The following is a 16493-nucleotide window of genomic DNA, read 5'->3' on the forward strand; positions in this document are numbered from 1 at the left end:
TATAGCTTAAAATATAACTTTAATTTACAGTTGTACATTAAATGAAACAGCATGACTTCAGCTTGTGATCTTCAAGCACGAAGTTGATTCTCACTTGCTGGCAAACGCCATGATCTGCTCCTGGAAAACAGCAAGCACAGATAATGATGCAAATAACAATGTGAATTTTGCCATCAAAAATCACCACAACACAGTTTTAGGGCTACACTGTGCTTATTCATAGTCTGGGCTACATGAAGATGACTAAATGGTGTAGTTGCAACATTCAGTTAGATAAATAAATAAGAAAAACCGAACTCATGTCACTATTTCTGGCCTCCTGCCATTGAATATGTAGCAACTTTCATGTGTATGCATGAGCCATTCACACCTGGCCACACACCCCCCTCCCCCCCCCCCCATTTATGGCATTGATGGGGATGCATCTGGATCGCATTTCACTATTGCGTTGTTCAAATTACCATGCGAATGTGATTCGAATGCGCGCTAATGCGGCTATTTGGAATGCGAATAACGATCTTCAGGTGAGGGCGGCGCTACACGACCCCGATGCAGGTAAAACAAAAGTAAGGTGACATGGTTTAATTAACCTAATTTTAAACACTTTAATACTTCCAACAATGGACGTTCTGAAAAGACGACAGATTACGGATTTAGTCCGTTTTTTTCATGTTTCTACAATAAGATTTCAGCGAGTTATGAACTGAAATACATGAGAAAGATACGCAGCATCACCGACAATGCTGTCCACTCCAAAGGGTTAAGGAATAATACTGACCATGAAGATCATGCGGGCAGGATTTTAACTTGGGTTGGGCCAAATTTGTTACACTGGAAAACGGATCCAATTTCCGTCATTCCAAGACCGCTATCCAACTGAGCGTCGCACTAATAAAATCACAAGCCCGCAAAGCCAGTACTGGCTCTATTAAATTCATATTAAGTCAAGGGATCGTTTGATCAAGCTTGGGGGTCAAGAGGTAACCAAGCCTCTTCAAGTGCCATTACTGTCAGAACGAGAGCCTGCAGGCTTCCGTATGCATGCTTGCTGTTGGCAGACATCGAGAAATTATTTCCTTGCTGCCAGCTTCCCTTGCACTGGTCTGAGCACAGAGTGAGGAATGAAGCCATTTCACATGAGTGGTCTGTTATAAAAGGAGTGTGAAAACACAGCCCAACACCGCTGAACACAGCAGAGGCAAGCCCTGCACCCCACCCACACAGTTTTGGTAACACTAAATTTAAAGCTAAACTTAGCCAGCTCTGCAGTTCACGACCATGTAAATTATAGGCACTTTTGGAGCAGGGAGGCATGTAATCAGTAGGAGGGAGGGAGGAGGCGGGGCTTACTTTCAGGGGTGGGACGGCATTGGTGGCCTGTAGGCCAAGGGTTCGCAGTAGCACCACAGGGGCCACGTTGGTTGAGTACAGGCGTTTCATGAGGTCGATGGCAGCCATCATGGGCAGGTTGTGTCTCTGCCGGTCTGTCTCGTACTCCAGAAGATGCTGAATGGCTCCTGAGAGGCACGTGACCAAAGCCAAACATTCAGAGTGCAGGACATGACTACCAGGGCCAACGTGCCGCAAAGACAGCGGGAATCCATCAGGGGTACACCATGGCTCAGATATATGATTAACGGGAAATCAGCACTCAACTACGATGAAATATCCTTCCGTTTGTCAATGCCAATGAACCATTTAATTTTGCTGACATGCAGCCACATTACCTGCGGAACTTCCCACCTGAAAGCAAGAGTTAATATGCCCTGAAAATAAAATCCCGTAATATAATGTATAGCAAATCCAACAAAATTCAGTTAATCTTCACTTTTACTTCACAATACCTAGACTGAATCTTTCCCCCACAAAAATAAAACTCTCACTAGAATAATCGCGTCCTTTAGTGTGAACACTGAGCCTTCAGTTATATTTGCCTCGTGCACATTTCATTCAGTGTCTCCTTCCCACTGTGTGAGATGGCCACACACTATTCTTAGCAACGAGGAGAAAAGAGAAAACATCCACATAAAGGAAAAGAAAGACATGTCCTGTTTGTATCTGTTTGAATGCAAGACCAACAGCACCCAGACTGTGCTGCTAAACGGCTCCTGGCTGGCGGCTCGGCGGGGAGCGACGGCTCCTGGAGCTCACCCAGGTCTTTCCCGTCAAAGGCGGCTTGGCTTAGGATCTTCGTCAGGCAGGCCACGTCTCCAAAGCCCAGGTTTACTCCCTGCCCAGCCAAGGGGTGTACTCTATGGGCAGCGTCCCTTTAAAAAAAAAATTTAAAAAATAAAAAACAGGAAGAAACCCCAACAAGAAACCCAACTCCAACTTCAGCTTCATGGCCCCGACAGTCACTTCATAAGCAGGTGGATGGATGATACTCTAAGTACAGCCGGTTCTGGGAGAATTGAGCTCCAGTGTCTTTCAAACCCATATTACTTAGTCATGCGACTCACTGCTAACTTCAATAGCTCTTCCGCCCCTGGCCATTCTTTCCGACACGAGTGATAACAAGGAGAAACAGCAGGGCTTCCGCTAACAGCTAGTTTTGGTGAAGCTGTACTCTTCAAGCGGCGAGCCGTAAGATGTGGCCTTTCGCCACAGGCGCACTGTGATGGCTCTAGAAGAAAGGAACCTTGTCTGCTGGCCACAAACGGCTTCTAAACCAGCCTCCACTACCAATGAGGAACGAATGCATAAATCCATCAAGATTCAAAGGGAAGAACTTGCATATCCTAGTAAATCACAGGACATAGCATTTGTCAGTAGGTCAACATGTAAAACCAGCGGATGTTGTTTGGGTTTGTCAGAGGTCACAGACAATGGCACGCCTCCAAGTCTATTCACAAATAAGAAACCTTGACCCATGGCTGGATGCGCTGACCCAGACGGGTCTACGCCCCCCCCGCGGTGACTGACAAGGAGGCATTCGAGCAGTGGTGCGGAATGTCGATGTTTACTCCCGAGTGCGGTGACGTGGTGCAAAGAAAACTAAAAAACGACAAAACATCCATTGTTGACCACGCGCTAAGTATCGCGGGTTGTCCGAGGCAAACAGGGTGGCGCCAGAACACTGACGTACCCAATAAGAGCCACCCGGTGCCGGACGTATTCAGAGGCGTGGCCCATCCCCAAAGGGAACATGACCCTACTCTTTGGACCGATGCTGGCCACACTTGGGGGGAGTTGGCGAGCCGATGAGCCCGTGGGCATCAGGAAGGACAGAGCCGCCCGGAAAAGGGTACCTGCCGTCTCGATCATCTCAGAGTGGTTCTCGTTGCTCCACTGAGAGGAAGAAGAGAGAAAATACAAGAAATTCATCACCATCAGTTGAGATAAATCAAGGTTCCTCTTAGACAAACAGCAGTAACCCAGTGAGGAGCTGCATGAAATGAACCAAAAACCTGGTGCCAAGTCAGCCAGCTTGGTTTCATCAGTCATGCCCAATAAGTTCTTCTGCACAGGTATTAAGTCAGCAGTCTCCAACTCTGGTCCTGCAGAGCCACTATCCAGTAGGGTCTCTTCTACCTGGCTTCTGATGAGCGTTCTTGGTATTTACCTGAGAACAGGTGTGGCTCATCAGAAGCCAGGTAGGATAGAAAACGTACAGTGCAGTAGTTCTCCAGGACCGGAATTGAAAACCCATCTTTTAAGTCAACCAAAACTGAACAAAACACTACAGTAGGAATATGGCCCAATCAGAAACCCAGTTTTATTCAGGCAGGGCAGAGAAGGGCATGTAGAGAGCAGCCACAGCAAGGGAAGGGCAGATTAAGCAGAGCCATCTGTCAGGTGCAAGGACACACCAACCCACTTGCTCTTTACAGATGTAGCCTAGACAGATGTAGCTATATTTCAAAAGAAAACAAAGCACAACGATAAAAATTTACGTTTCTTCTTAGATTCAGAAGCCGTAATTGAATAAGTGTTTCCACACAAACTCATATTCAGGACAGCTAGTATTTTGTAGCAGTTGAATGTTATGTTACGAATTGCTTATTAAAACCCATATAAAAAAAAATCTTGTTAAACCGCTATGAGTCGTAACAAACGATGAACCTTTTGATTCACCAGAAGCTGAGCTACATGAGGCACCCATGAAGGAGACTGATGACAAATAAACACAGAAACAGTAGTTTTTAGCTTTGAATGACAGAACAACCCAACACAGCATAGTTGGTGTGGGAACTCCTGGGAAACACCACTTTAAACTGTCTTGGGTTGGTGGGACTCACAAAAGCTGAGTTTATGGCGTCCACAAAGCTTTCCTCGTCCAGTTCTAGCAGCTCCTCCGCATGCCGGTGGCTGGTGGACCACACCAGGGAGCTGTGTGTGTCAGACAGCTTCCGAGGGGGGGGGCGGGGGGGTAGGCAGAGAGGACAGAGGCGCACCCCAATTTTAATAAAACGCCACTTCAGCTGGTAGCCTTGGGCTTATACCAAATAAACACACCCCCACCCCCGGTGCGATAAATTTCACAGACATAGAAGATCAAAGCAACTGGCTGACCAAGACCATAGCAACAGTCGCTATCGTTCATTTTCTTAACAATGCTGCTGTCGCATGGAAACCATTTTAATATCCACAAATATACAATGGAAATATGTATTCACATGGGTTTATTGGCATGTAAAAAACATATTGCAGGGCACGCGGCGCGGAAGACCTCTGCAGGGCTCGTTTGGAGCTGAGCTGTGGCGATTTCTGGGTGGAACAGCAGACCCATATATTACGCATCTGTTTACCCAAAACGGAGCGGAAGATGGCGATAGTCCAGATGACACGGCAATGAAGGACGATGAAAGCTTACCGGGAGCATGGCGATGGGCCCCTTCGGCAGGAACCTCTGCCAGGCTACGTTGTTCTCTGTGGACTAACATGGACCCAGGTGACAGACGAGGGAAGGGAGAGAGATGGGCAGGGGGTGACAGACCGGAGCTGCTTTAATGCACTGAGGACAAGGAGGTCTCTCTCTCTCTCACACACACACACACACACACACACACACACACACACACACACACACACACACACACACACACACACACACACACACACACACACACACACACACACGACACTCCTCTGTTCATAAGTGTTCAGAGATGCTTTTCATTCTATATTCATTCTGTATTTACTGCCATTTCACATCTGTAACATTCTCTGAAGTGCCTTAGTACAGTTCTGATGGGTTAAAAAAATACAATATGAATAAAAGGATTTGTTTTTGAAATCACTCAGGTTTGGATATAAAGACAGCTGACTGCCACCAAGATCTACACATGAATCAGGCTGAAGGTCCCGCTGGGTGCCCCTCCTCCTCAGTGTGAGTACTACACACAAACAGAGCGGCTCCTCACTTCAGACAAGCGCAGGACGGCCACCACAGCCGATTGGTCATAGCTCCACTTCACTGTGGGTATTCCAGCCTCCCCCCGCACCATGGAGTTGGGCCCATCCGCGCCGATCTAGGAAAGAGTTGGAAAAGTTCGGTTTGGTCAGCGCTGGCGTAGAGCACGGTGCAGCCGTCCAGGGAAGCGTGCAGGACTTGGGGAGGAGTCTGAAGCAGGCAGGCGCTCCCCATCAGCCAATGAGAGCTACTGCTCCATGTCAGGTCATGTGACACCAGGCCTGTGTATGGAAGGGGGCCAGGGAATGGTGTGGAAGGTCTCAACATGCCCCTAGAGTAACACTGACCAGGAGTCGGGTCTGCAGCTTCTGCCCATTGGCCAGGGTCACCTGCACCCAGGGCACGGCCTCCGCCACCAGGCAGGGCCGCGGCCAGCTGTACTTCACCACCTTACTGCGGTATCTGACCTCCACCTGACCTGAGAGCAGGAGGGCAAACAGAAAAAGGGAGTCTCACTCTGGAGCCGAACACGAGCCGTGAGAGCCGACCGCACCAGCCGAGTAAAGGCAGTCAGTGAACATCTCCGGATACGCAGAGCCCTTTCACTTTTTCCATAAAAGAAAACAGAAAAAAAAACCCAGGTTTTGGCTGTGACCAAAGCGGAATGGAAGATCTGCGAACCGCCCTGTATAACTGGTTTCACCCGCTGCCCGGCCACAGCCACCGGAGCTCAGCGACGATCCACTCAATGGGCCAGGCGAACGGTGTAGCAGCACCTATCAGCGAGGATATACCGGCACACCACGCCTCTGCACCCTCCCACCCACACGCATCCCACCAATGAAACGGCAAGCAGAAAACACGTGCATCTGCACTCTGCCAATCAGAAGTCAGGTAAGTGTATACCACTTGCATCTGGAAAAGGTGAAAGAATGGGCAAAAACAAATCAAGGAAACAATGGGGAGGCCACACAGCGCTGCCAAGCCTGGGACACTCATTTGGGGAATTTCAGCAGGGTCATACCGCCAGCCCTCACGCAGTCACGAGGTACAAGCCTGGGGTAACACGAGACTGCTGCACGTGCCCTCACACGCAGAGCCCGTCCGAGACCACTGGTCTCAAATACCACACGTGCTTCCCGAAGCCAGACCAGGCCCTTGTAAAAAGACGATGGTGGAAAAAGTGCAAATAAAGTGCAAGGGGGGACCGAGGGGTGCCGACAGTGCCAAACCAGCAAGGACTGGCTCCAAGCCCAAACTGGGCTGCTTCAAAGGCACACGGCAAGGCCAGCGCGAGTCATGGTGCGAGAGCCGGGTACCGACCGGCGAGGGACTCCAGCCGTGCCGTCAGGGCGCTGACCACCACGTCGTTCTCCACGATGTAGGCCATCTCGTTGCCCAGGTCCTCATTATCAAAGGTGATGAGGGCATCTGAGCAGGCGTCCCAAACCTAGGCGGCAAAGGGGGTTTTCACGTTTCAAACTCTGTGTGTATTTGTGCGGAACTGAACACATTAAAGCTACTGGACAGGATCCCAAACCTGGCCACCAAAACCTACATATCATAAAATAGGCACCAGTGAGATATCTATCTATCTATCTGACACATACATACACACACACACACACATATGTGTAGCAAATAAATTAAACCTTCACGCGTTAAAACTGAACAAATGCATCTGTATGTACTGCCTTGCTCCGGGCCTCATAAATCATGTGGCTGAGACCAAACTGAACTGCCAACTCCCCTGATGGTGCCCATTTTCAATCCTGAAGTTGACCCACCGAAACCACTGCGTCCACAGGCTGGGAAGGGTGGCCGTGTAAAGTTTTTATTTTCATCAGGCTCCGAAATGGCATGTGTTTCATGGATTGCTGATAAGCATGTCGTTGCTAGGTGCCACCACCGCTGCCAGTTTAAAGATCTTATTTCCATCCCCCCCCCCACTTCTAAAGTGGCCGCAGGAACGTGACTGAGCCATTATCAGCGGTTGGCTAGTGACGCCCAGCAAATATATATTTTATTTTTGAAGACCGGTGTTGGAGGTGCTGATTTTCTTGCCTTCCGCTCACATATCTTTCCACATCCATTACTGCAGGGAAGCCCTGATTGTGGGATCTCCTTTTAGGAAGGGGCGGGAGAGTGCGCGTCCTCAGCGATTTCAGGGGCCTGCAAAGGCACACCACGCGCTTGTTAAGGCGGCCACCAAAAAAGCAAAGAAAGGCCGGGCGAGGACAGCGTTCATCGGCACGGCGCATTGCAATGACATCTCCCACCGCTGCAGAAACCGCGCGGTTCCTTATTTGGTACAAAAAGGCCACATCTGACACCGGGGACAGCACTCTGGCCGCGGCCGTAAACCAGGGTCACTTTACTGCTGACATCCGCTGTCCCCCCCCGCTTTCATCTGCTTCCCATGTTTCCCTCCGTGATTCACTATAATTAGACGACAGGGAAGACGGGTCTCCCATTTCAAAAACGCCATATTGATTTATCGGCCTTCGTTAAAATACGATCCTAATATATAAACACTTTTTTCTTGGGGCCTGCAGGACCAGCAAGGGAGCTGCCGGCTTTCCAGTCGGCCGTCCTCCCCACCACCAGCTGCTTCTGAGTGCCTGCACACAATGTTCTAAACCTTATCCTGGATTAAGTGGCAAGATGTGCTCCCATTCAAAGAGGCAGACACCATATACCAGATGTAGACGGGGGGGGGGGGGGAGTAATAAAACTGAACAGCTGGCTAAGGAGCAGCTGTTTCAAATTGAACGATACTTACAAAAACCTTACGTCTCCCATAAAATGACATAATACCCGTGGGCCAACCTACAGCTTGACAAATTGCGTATGGACCGCAATTACGGCTGAACCAGAAACGGTCCGGCGGAGCACAGCATCAAAATGGGATCCACTGCAAATGCAATATTCACAGCGATGAGGGGAAAGACCACACTGCATGGGATCCACCGCAAATGCAGCATTCACAGCGATGAGGGGAAAGACCACACTGCATGGGATCCACCGCAAATGCAGCATTCACACGAAATGAACAGCCAGCTCAGGTGCATGTGAGATGATGGGCAGCAGTAAAGGAGCTGCTTCCTGCTGGCTCACCTGCATTCTCTGATAGGGCTTGTACCTCAGCTTCACAATGCGATCCCAGGCACCCACAGCTAAGGCATAAAATAAGAAAGGTCACTTGCATGCGTCTTTCAGCTACAACGGGCACTAAAAATCTTTATATAAAACATGAGACTAGCTCAGACAGTTACAGACTGCTGGAATGAACCAAAAAATCCCACAATCACTGAACGTTAGCTGTTCATTACAAAATTGAGTCGGGTCCTGCCAACATCATTAACTGGTAATGTTAGCACCATTTATTTGGTGGATGTGACTGTGTCAGTTCACAGAATAGACAGTGTATTAAATAGCAATAGTTATTATTGCAAGAATACATCAACAATTATTACAAATTACAGTTCAAACACCATTAACCTGTTCTATGTACATCTGTTAATACTACAATATAATGCAGGCTTAAATTAAGCCAGGATCTTGACATGTTGTGTTCATATTATCCAGGAAGACTTATGGGTTTTTCCATCATTTCAGTTAATTTTCAACAGAAAGGGGGGGGGGGGCTCTTGCGAACAGAAAGATTGCATGTAAAGACCCCGTATCCTTAGATAAACCTGTCATACTAGCAGTTCTACATACCACTGAGCAGATTTGCTGACCCTGGGCTGATGGAACTGACTCTGGTGCTATAGGCCTCGGGGACTTTGTCAATCATCTTTTTGTTGCCTGCCTCCAACAGAAGGATCCTCTTACCCTCCAAATTTGGATCCAACCCTGTCAAGACAACAACACACTAAAAAAACACTGAAATCAAATCCGGGCAACGCAGACAACTTTATGCAATATAATGCAAAAACAGTAAATCACGTTTCACTACTAACACATGGGTCTTGTGGCATTTTAATAACCTATTCTTCAACAATACGTACTTGTGGTATGAGGACAGAAATATGCATTTAAACAAATGGTTTCATGAGCGGAGAGCTTTCAACTGCAAACATTTATATGTTAATTACAATCAAGTGACTCCAGCGATCTACCACGATTGAAGCATATAATATTATAAATTTACACCAAAACCGCAATTGCACCCGTTAGTCGCGAACATGTAGTTAGCCGAGCATTTGAACCGGACGAAATCACAGGCATTCCTTCATGTGGGTAGTGGAGAAGGCAGAAAAAGCCAGGGAAGATAACTTTAAGTTTTTCGCGTTAGCATTCAGACAGGGGTATATTAGCTACTGTAAATCTCCGTGCGAAAACCAAACATAATAGTTGAGGTCTGTAGCCTGCTCGCGGAGAGGAAACAAGTTCATTTGATTAGTAGTAGCTTTTTTGCCAGCACCATTACTCACCTAAAGAGCATGCCATTGCAGTCCCTACCATGCCTCCTCCAGAAATTATAACATCATACAGCTGGCTTTCGTTAACATTTGGTTCCCCGCCTGGGTTGGCGTCCCTTGCTTTACCAAAACCCGTGCTTAAGTGTCTCACAGGATTTTGACAGGTTACAGAAACATAACGCCCACCGCCCTTTAAAATCCATTTGGCTTTAGTTAGACACAACATCCCAGTGAACATCCGGCTTCGACGAGCGAACTGGCAAAATTATCAGAACTGCCGTGTTTTTAAAGTGTTTTAAACACCCTTTGCTCGCCCCCTAAGCACTGTAACACACAAACCTGTGTGCAGCCATACTGTTTTGACGTAAGAAATTGTAACCCCACGGAATAAACACTTCCGGGTTACGTTCGTCCAATCAGAAAAGGAGTTAAAAGTGTAACGGAGCTGCGCTGTAGCCGAAAAAACATAAAGCGTTTGCTCACAGCTGTATTCGTTGTCTGTGTTGTGTAGTGACTCTTCCTGATATCGCTTTGCACTAGGCACGACGACCGCTTTCTTTGCAAACATTGCCGCTTGGTTTACTCAGTCGTATGCCACTCATAAATAAAAATCGGTGTTTGCAAGTAACGTCGTTTTGGTGGTTTTCATTTTAATGTCAGCTGTGGCCCGTCACGAAGTCCGTGACAGAAGATTAAAACCGTTTATATTTATTTTCCTGTGATTTTGTTATGGAAAAAGGTTCTGATATTTATTCACAGTATAAAGGGATGACAACGATGCCATATTGTCGAATAAGTGCAAATGAGTGTCAAAATAAATGTGAATATTTATTGCAGTAGCATCTGCAGTGTACATCGGCAAAATAATGCCCCCTTGCATTAAGTGGTAGTGATGTGAGGTTCCTCTCCATGCAGCCAAATGCAGCAGTGGGCGGAGTGTGTCAGCAATGGGGTCTCTTTAGCTCTTCTCTATCAGATGAAACATGTACACAATTTACTATTAAACAGTTTACGAATGTGATTTAAATAATGCCCGTCTGTCCTACCATGCCGTATTTTAACAAGCCAAAAACTGGAGAGTCCATTGAAGAGGGACGAATAAACACCGAAGATGATTCTGCGATTGAACGCTCGCCTTCCGCTAACCAGGTTGTTTTTGAGTTTATAAAACACGATTTTTGTGCAAGTGTATGAATGCTATATATCGGTTAATGTAAAGCATTGTTTGTACCCCACACCGTTTACGAAGCCCTATTAAATGGCTCTGTTGGTAAAATTAAAAAATACGGAGGTCATAATGGTATAGTTTGGCTTGGTTGACATGGCAACCAGCTCACATGCAGCGCGAGGGGCGAGCAACAGTAAACCCAGCGCTGCTTTGGAAAGAAAAATCACCTTATGATATATTCGTAAGTCTTCAGCTTTTAAATGCAAGAAGTGCATTAAAAATCAGACTATGACCTTCGGTGTGAATCATGATTTTAATACAGGGGATTAACTTATTATAATTATAGAAATATGCAAAAGAAAACCATGTAATATTAGCTGAGTTCCTGGAATTAATGTGTTAATGTATGTAAGCAACATATAAAACTATTACGGTTAATTTAGTAATTTATATAGAAATACTTTGTGTGCTTTGTAGGGTCTCCCCCCTAAGGAATCTGAGGAGATGATGATTGCAGGCAGGCTGGAAGAGATGCCCAAAGACAACCTGCTGGCTGCCCAGTACCTAGAGGGAAGGAGCCCTGCCGAATGGGAGCTGCTGCTCCAGAGGAGGCTGGAGGCCTTGCAGGAGGCCCACAGGCGGCAACTGCAGGAGACGGGCCTGCTGCTCTGCCAGGAACTGGAGAGGAGAATTCTGCATGACTCAATGCTGGTGGCAGGAAACGAGAGAAAGGCAAAAGTAGATGATCAGCTCTGCTCCTCTGACAGCTGGCACGATGTCAACAGAGATCCTGACTGCGGGGCCCCAAGGTAACAAGGTATATTTTTCTTACATTTTTATGCAGTCTTGTGTATTTAAATAACCAGGCAGTAAATTTGGTAGTTTGTTTTTCTTTACAAAAACATCACCCTGGCAGAGGAATATTCTCTAACATCAACTGTAATAAAACAGATATAGCAAAATGTTTAAATGACCCATTAAGAAGCATGTTGACCCAGACAAGCATGTTGATCAGTTTCTTCATGAAATTCTTCACAGGCATGAAGGCCCAAGGAGATCGAGTTCTTTGTCTGATTTAAGCTCAGCAAAGGAAGCTGATTCAGTGGCGTCTACAAGACGACAAATAAACCAGAGACCTTTTACTGCCTCGACAGCCAGGCCTCAGGGTACAACTGTGCCCAGGCCCTTTCGTATGACCCTCAGGGAAACTCAGAGAAGATCTGAGCTTCTTCAGACCGGAGTACCCCCAGATGTAGAAAAGTCGCTGGAGAGTAAGAGGCAGGTGGAGGAGATGGAGTGTCAGAAGAAGTTCCACGCTCTTCCTGTACCGGACCACGTGTTCCTACCGCTTTACCACAACATCACAGAGGCGCGGGAGCAAGCTCGCAAAGCCAGTATGGCACAGAGGCAGGACGTCCTGCTGTCCACGCAAAAACCATTCGGCTTCCTCCTAAGAGAGGCGAAGAAGAGAGAGGAGAAGATATCTGCAGAAGCAAAAGGAGAAACCAAAGGCAGAAGTTCCAGCAAAGTTAGGCGGGCGATTCCAAAAGCAGTAATGGACCCTGGAGTCAGTGAGCGTTTGATGGGTGAGGGTGGACAGCCGTGTATTTGATGGCCTAGATATCTAACCACTAACCAAATCTTATTATGTGTTGCATGTTTGTCTCAGTCCTTATTTTCAAATTTAGTAATTAAAATGAGTTATAACAACATGGCTTGTAAGTTAAATATTGCTTGAGATATCATAGCATAATTTCACTTCAGACTTACTACAGAATGTGTGTTGTCCCTGTAGAGGAGGAACTGCACAGAAAGATCCGTATTCAGATAAGATCACAGGACATGCTGAGGAGCTCCATGGCTCCCATAGAGGTCCGGCCTGAAACCCGGGATCCGGAGACGCGCTCCGCCCAGCGCACAAAGAAGACAGTGCTTGGCTTCCTGAATGAGAAACCTACCTTCCAGCCTCGGACCAATCTCAGGGTGCCTGACTTTGACCGGCTGCATAGGGCTTTCCAGAAGGAGGCCTTGAGGAGGGCCGAGAAGAAGGATGTGACCAGGTGTCAACCTTTCCAGCTGCGCACTTCGGCGTTGCCACCGCGGGAGAACCAGAGGAACCATGAGGTGCCAGAACTGAGGCCCAGTCGTACTACCCTGCTCTCACCTTCCCCCCAATCTTTTCCATTTCTCATTCCATGCAAACCCCTCAGAAAAAAGAGTACAAATTTGTACCTTTGCTTGTTACTGCAGCTGTACACTCAAGGGTCCGTCAGATGTATCCCAACTGTAGGTAGATGTACCTTTTAAAGTACAGAAATGTACTATGAGGAACATTTTTGTACCATTGGTGGTACATTAATGTTGTTTGTACCTTGTGGATGTTCCTCAGAGTCCATTTCTGTACCTTAAATTAGACTAAAAGGTACATTTACCTATAGCTATAGGGTACAACTGGCAGAACCTCGACGGTACAGCCCCAGTGACAAGCAAAGGTACAAATTGTTACTTGTTCCTCTGACAGTGTAGGGGATATAATGCTTATGGGTTTCAGAGAAAATGAAGTGTTGAAATGCTTCAGGATCAACTAGAAGGCTATCCACCCATAATTTACTGGGTTTCTAATAATTCTTTGGCTAATCTAGGTATCTTCCAACAAGACCCCAATTAGGAGAAGTAAATCCTTCAGTGGCATCACCTCACTGTCTTCAGACACTCTCCCAACGTACATTACGGATGCAGTAAGGAAAAGATGCAGTGCAATCAGGTGAACATTCATGTGCATCCCGCTGAAGAACATTGGATTCTAACTTTGGCTGTGATACTTTTTAGCAATTTTTAGTGGCAACTTGCAGTTTTCCCACTGAAATTCAGAAAATCTTTAGAAGAGAAGGAAAGCAAGGAGTGGAGGAGTGCGGAGTGGATGAATGAGCACAGGATGAAGTCACAGGCCATGAAGAAAATGGTCTGCACTCGGGCCAGAGCCATGGACCCCCACCGGAGCCTGAAGGAGGTGTTCCAGGAGAAGCTGAAGCAGCACCGGTGAGTAAAGCGCTCGTTTAAGGAGAAGCCAGCAGCAGGGGGTAGGTTTGGACATTTTCTGTGGATAGTCAACATGCCAGGGGGGATTGGCACGAAACTCCCTAATAACTTTTTTTTTTTAAATTACTTTCTTACCCTACCCTTATATATATTTCTGTACTTTTTCCACACATTTAAGACATTTCAGCTCCACTTGTTTAATGTACTTTTTAAAATTAGTCTGTTTCAAATCTGCACAGAACGATGCTTCTACTTTTCAGCTGAGGGTTAGAAAGTTAGGAATGGTAAACATAAACATCTGAACTGAATATTCATGCAAACAAAACTCAGTAAACAAACTGAAGTTCCTGTGGTGGAATGGTATTGCCAAGACTAACTTCTCTGCTCTTTCTGCACTCGCAGGGAGATGGACAATCAGAGAATGAAGGAGTACAGGAAGGAGCTAGAGGAGATGAAGACTCGGGTTAAAGGTCGCCCTTATCTTTTTGAACAGATTACACAGGTAAACAGTCTCGGCCCTTGGCATTTGATGCTAGGGTCATTTTTTCTGTGACTTACTTAGTCAGTAGATTAACATATCTAGGGATCAGTGATTTGAACCAGCAGACTTATGGCGGTTTCCACCTATAGTTCGGTTTCTCTGGATCGAATTAGTTGAGTTTGTAAGCTTGTAGTACTTTCCCCTCAGTTCAGTTTGCAATCACACAGAGAAAAATCAGAGCAAAGCAACAGTACACCACTACAAACCACGTGAGAACGTTCATTCTGGTCATTCATTATCAGTCAGATGTGTCTGTGGCTGGAAGAAGAAAGTAAATACAGGAAGAAGGTCCTGGGCAATGGAGTTGAACTTTTATGTAGTGTTGCCTCAGTTTTTTTTATTTTCACAAGGCACTGTTCAGTCATCCGGGTCAAATCCTCTCTCCTTCAGCTGACTGAACATTTTGAAAACTTCAGTTTCATGAGTTATTTCTAAGAGCTGACAGATGTAGTCATCTGCGCAGGTTTCATGGCGGCAACATACCTCGCCGCTAGAGCAAGTAAGACCTTTAGAGGAGCCGTTTAGCTCAAACTCACCGAGCACACATTGAAGTTGCGTCGGATTGAGTCCTGATCACGTTCACACCACAAACAAACTTCTCCACAGCAGTTTGAACGTGAGTTCAGATCACGTTCGCACTACACCAGCGGACCGAGACCACCTCCTCCCAAGTCTCGGTATGATTCCTCTGGTATGCACCTCACTGTGATTACTGTGTTCACACCTGCCCAAATGAATCACACCAACGGGGGAAATCGAAACAGAGTCCATCTTAACCGGACTAAGAAGTGTTGGTGCAAAAACACCCGTACAGTAGCTGTAAGTGAATAAGGTGGTCAGTGACCCTTTGTGATGAACTTCTTCCCTCTAGAAAAATGCTAAGTGTGATGCAGAGAAGCGATACAGAGAAACGCTCCAGCAGGCAGGATTGGACGAGCAGTTTGTAAGGACCAAAGGGGAGGAGGGCGAGGAGGAGACCTCCCTGTTGCCCCATGAAGAGGGCGACAGCATTGACGATGGTTCCCAGTACAGGTACGAACACTCTCAGCCTGAGAATACACTACAGTAACCCTGCAGAAAAGCATCTTCCATTCAAACATGATATAAATAATTCCAGCCATGGGTACACAAGCAGCAGTGTTATGCTTGTGTACAATGTGAGATTATATAATACTTTTTGGCAGGGTTTTAAAGCCATCGGCAAAAGGGAATTTAAAGCACTGTGGTCCAGGCAAGTTGTTGTAAAACAATCATCGGCTATATTTAAACTTCACTCTTTTTCTTCCCTGAAGGAAGGACACCGAAGAATCAACCGATGCTGAAGAGGAAGAAAATGAAGAAAGTACACAAAGCCAAGAGTAAAGAAAAATGAAGCGACTGCACAGTGTTTGAGTGAAGCTTTATAAACGTTGCCACACCGCATTAAACTGCTGTATGTCTGCGATGCAAGACATAGATACTAAAAACAGTGCTATAGAAAGTTAAGATTAAGATCGAGATCTCTGCAGAGTATAAAAAAGATGTCTAGCATTTAAAGACCTTTTTTGTTTTTTACAAGTCACTAAGAATATTGTATGCTTTGTTTTTTTCGTTGGTCGGGACTGCATGTTCTGTTTTTTAATAAATAGAGTTTTAGTTTACAGGTCTATTAAAAAAAAAAACATCAAAATGTAGGTGTGACGGCTACGCATGGGAAAATTCACACTGTGGGGGTTGAAGGTAAGGTGCAATTTGGATAGAGCTAAATATTCGGTGGCCATTAAGAAATATAAATGTTAAGAGAAAAACAAGCTCGCCCATGGGGCACCGACTTAAACAGCACGGCATTTCGTCATTAAAAGAATTAAACAGGTAAATTGCATAAGGGCCCCTTACATCTGGAGTCCGCTACAGCTCCTCGGATTTACGGGAGAGTTTAAGTTCTGGGTAACCGATGGGGTCAGACCGAGGCTACGCTATGGTACT

General features: G+C 46.4%; 2 protein-coding genes across 3 annotated transcripts; one reads left to right on the forward strand and one right to left on the reverse strand.

Moving 5' to 3' along the window:
* On the reverse strand, nucleotides 1-10159 carry coq6 (coenzyme Q6 monooxygenase). Its single transcript, XM_048975122.1, has 12 exons — nucleotides 9793-10159; nucleotides 9077-9211; nucleotides 8471-8529; nucleotides 6677-6803; nucleotides 5701-5831; nucleotides 5364-5471; nucleotides 4814-4876; nucleotides 4239-4346; nucleotides 3086-3288; nucleotides 2152-2267; nucleotides 1351-1517; nucleotides 1-120 (listed from the first exon to the last, which is right to left on the reverse strand). The coding sequence occupies exons 1-12, from the start codon at nucleotides 10016-10018 to the stop codon at nucleotides 91-93; spliced, it is 1473 nt and encodes a 490-aa protein (XP_048831079.1). The 5' UTR covers nucleotides 10019-10159; the 3' UTR covers nucleotides 1-90.
* A 53-nt stretch (nucleotides 10160-10212) lies between these two features.
* Nucleotides 10213-16371, forward strand: fam161b (FAM161 centrosomal protein B). 2 transcript variants are annotated; one of them, XM_048975120.1, is made up of 9 exons: nucleotides 10213-10929; nucleotides 11426-11757; nucleotides 11987-12534; nucleotides 12744-13072; nucleotides 13591-13712; nucleotides 13820-13987; nucleotides 14390-14489; nucleotides 15400-15560; nucleotides 15821-16371. In XM_048975120.1, exons 1-9 carry the CDS (start codon nucleotides 10810-10812, stop codon nucleotides 15888-15890), a joined length of 1950 nt encoding a protein of 649 aa, XP_048831077.1. In that variant the 5' UTR covers nucleotides 10213-10809; the 3' UTR covers nucleotides 15891-16371. The 2 variants fall into 2 exon arrangements, with proteins under 2 accessions (XP_048831077.1, XP_048831078.1); XM_048975121.1 differs by lacking the exon at nucleotides 10213-10929 and adding an exon at nucleotides 11122-11189.
* The last annotated feature ends 122 nt before the right edge of the window (nucleotides 16372-16493 follow it).

The sequence above is a fragment of the Brienomyrus brachyistius genome, chromosome 14 (assembly GCF_023856365.1).
Source record: "Brienomyrus brachyistius isolate T26 chromosome 14, BBRACH_0.4, whole genome shotgun sequence".
Classification (NCBI taxonomy): Eukaryota; Metazoa; Chordata; class Actinopteri; order Osteoglossiformes; family Mormyridae; genus Brienomyrus; species Brienomyrus brachyistius.

What these genes read in the sequence shown, in the direction of transcription:
- coq6 (XM_048975122.1), bottom strand. Translation starts at nt 10,018, where the DNA reads ATGTTCACTGGGATGTTGTGTCTAACTAAAGCCAAATGGATTTTAAAG. An exon ending in CCGTCCTGCGCTTGTCTGAA is followed by an intron (nt 4,877 to 5,363) that starts GTGAGGAGCCGC and finishes GGTCCATGTTAG; the next exon opens with TCCACAGAGAACAACGTAGC. An exon ending in ATGCCGTCCCACCCCTGAAA is followed by an intron (nt 121 to 1,350) that starts GTAAGCCCCGCC and finishes GCTGTTTTCCAG; the next exon opens with GAGCAGATCATGGCGTTTGC.
- fam161b (XM_048975120.1), top strand. Translation starts at nt 10,810, where the DNA reads ATGCCCGTCTGTCCTACCATGCCGTATTTTAACAAGCCAAAAACTGGA. An exon ending in AGAACCAGAGGAACCATGAG is followed by an intron (nt 13,073 to 13,590) that starts GTGCCAGAACTG and finishes TGGCTAATCTAG; the next exon opens with GTATCTTCCAACAAGACCCC. An exon ending in TTTTTGAACAGATTACACAG is followed by an intron (nt 14,490 to 15,399) that starts GTAAACAGTCTC and finishes TCTTCCCTCTAG; the next exon opens with AAAAATGCTAAGTGTGATGC.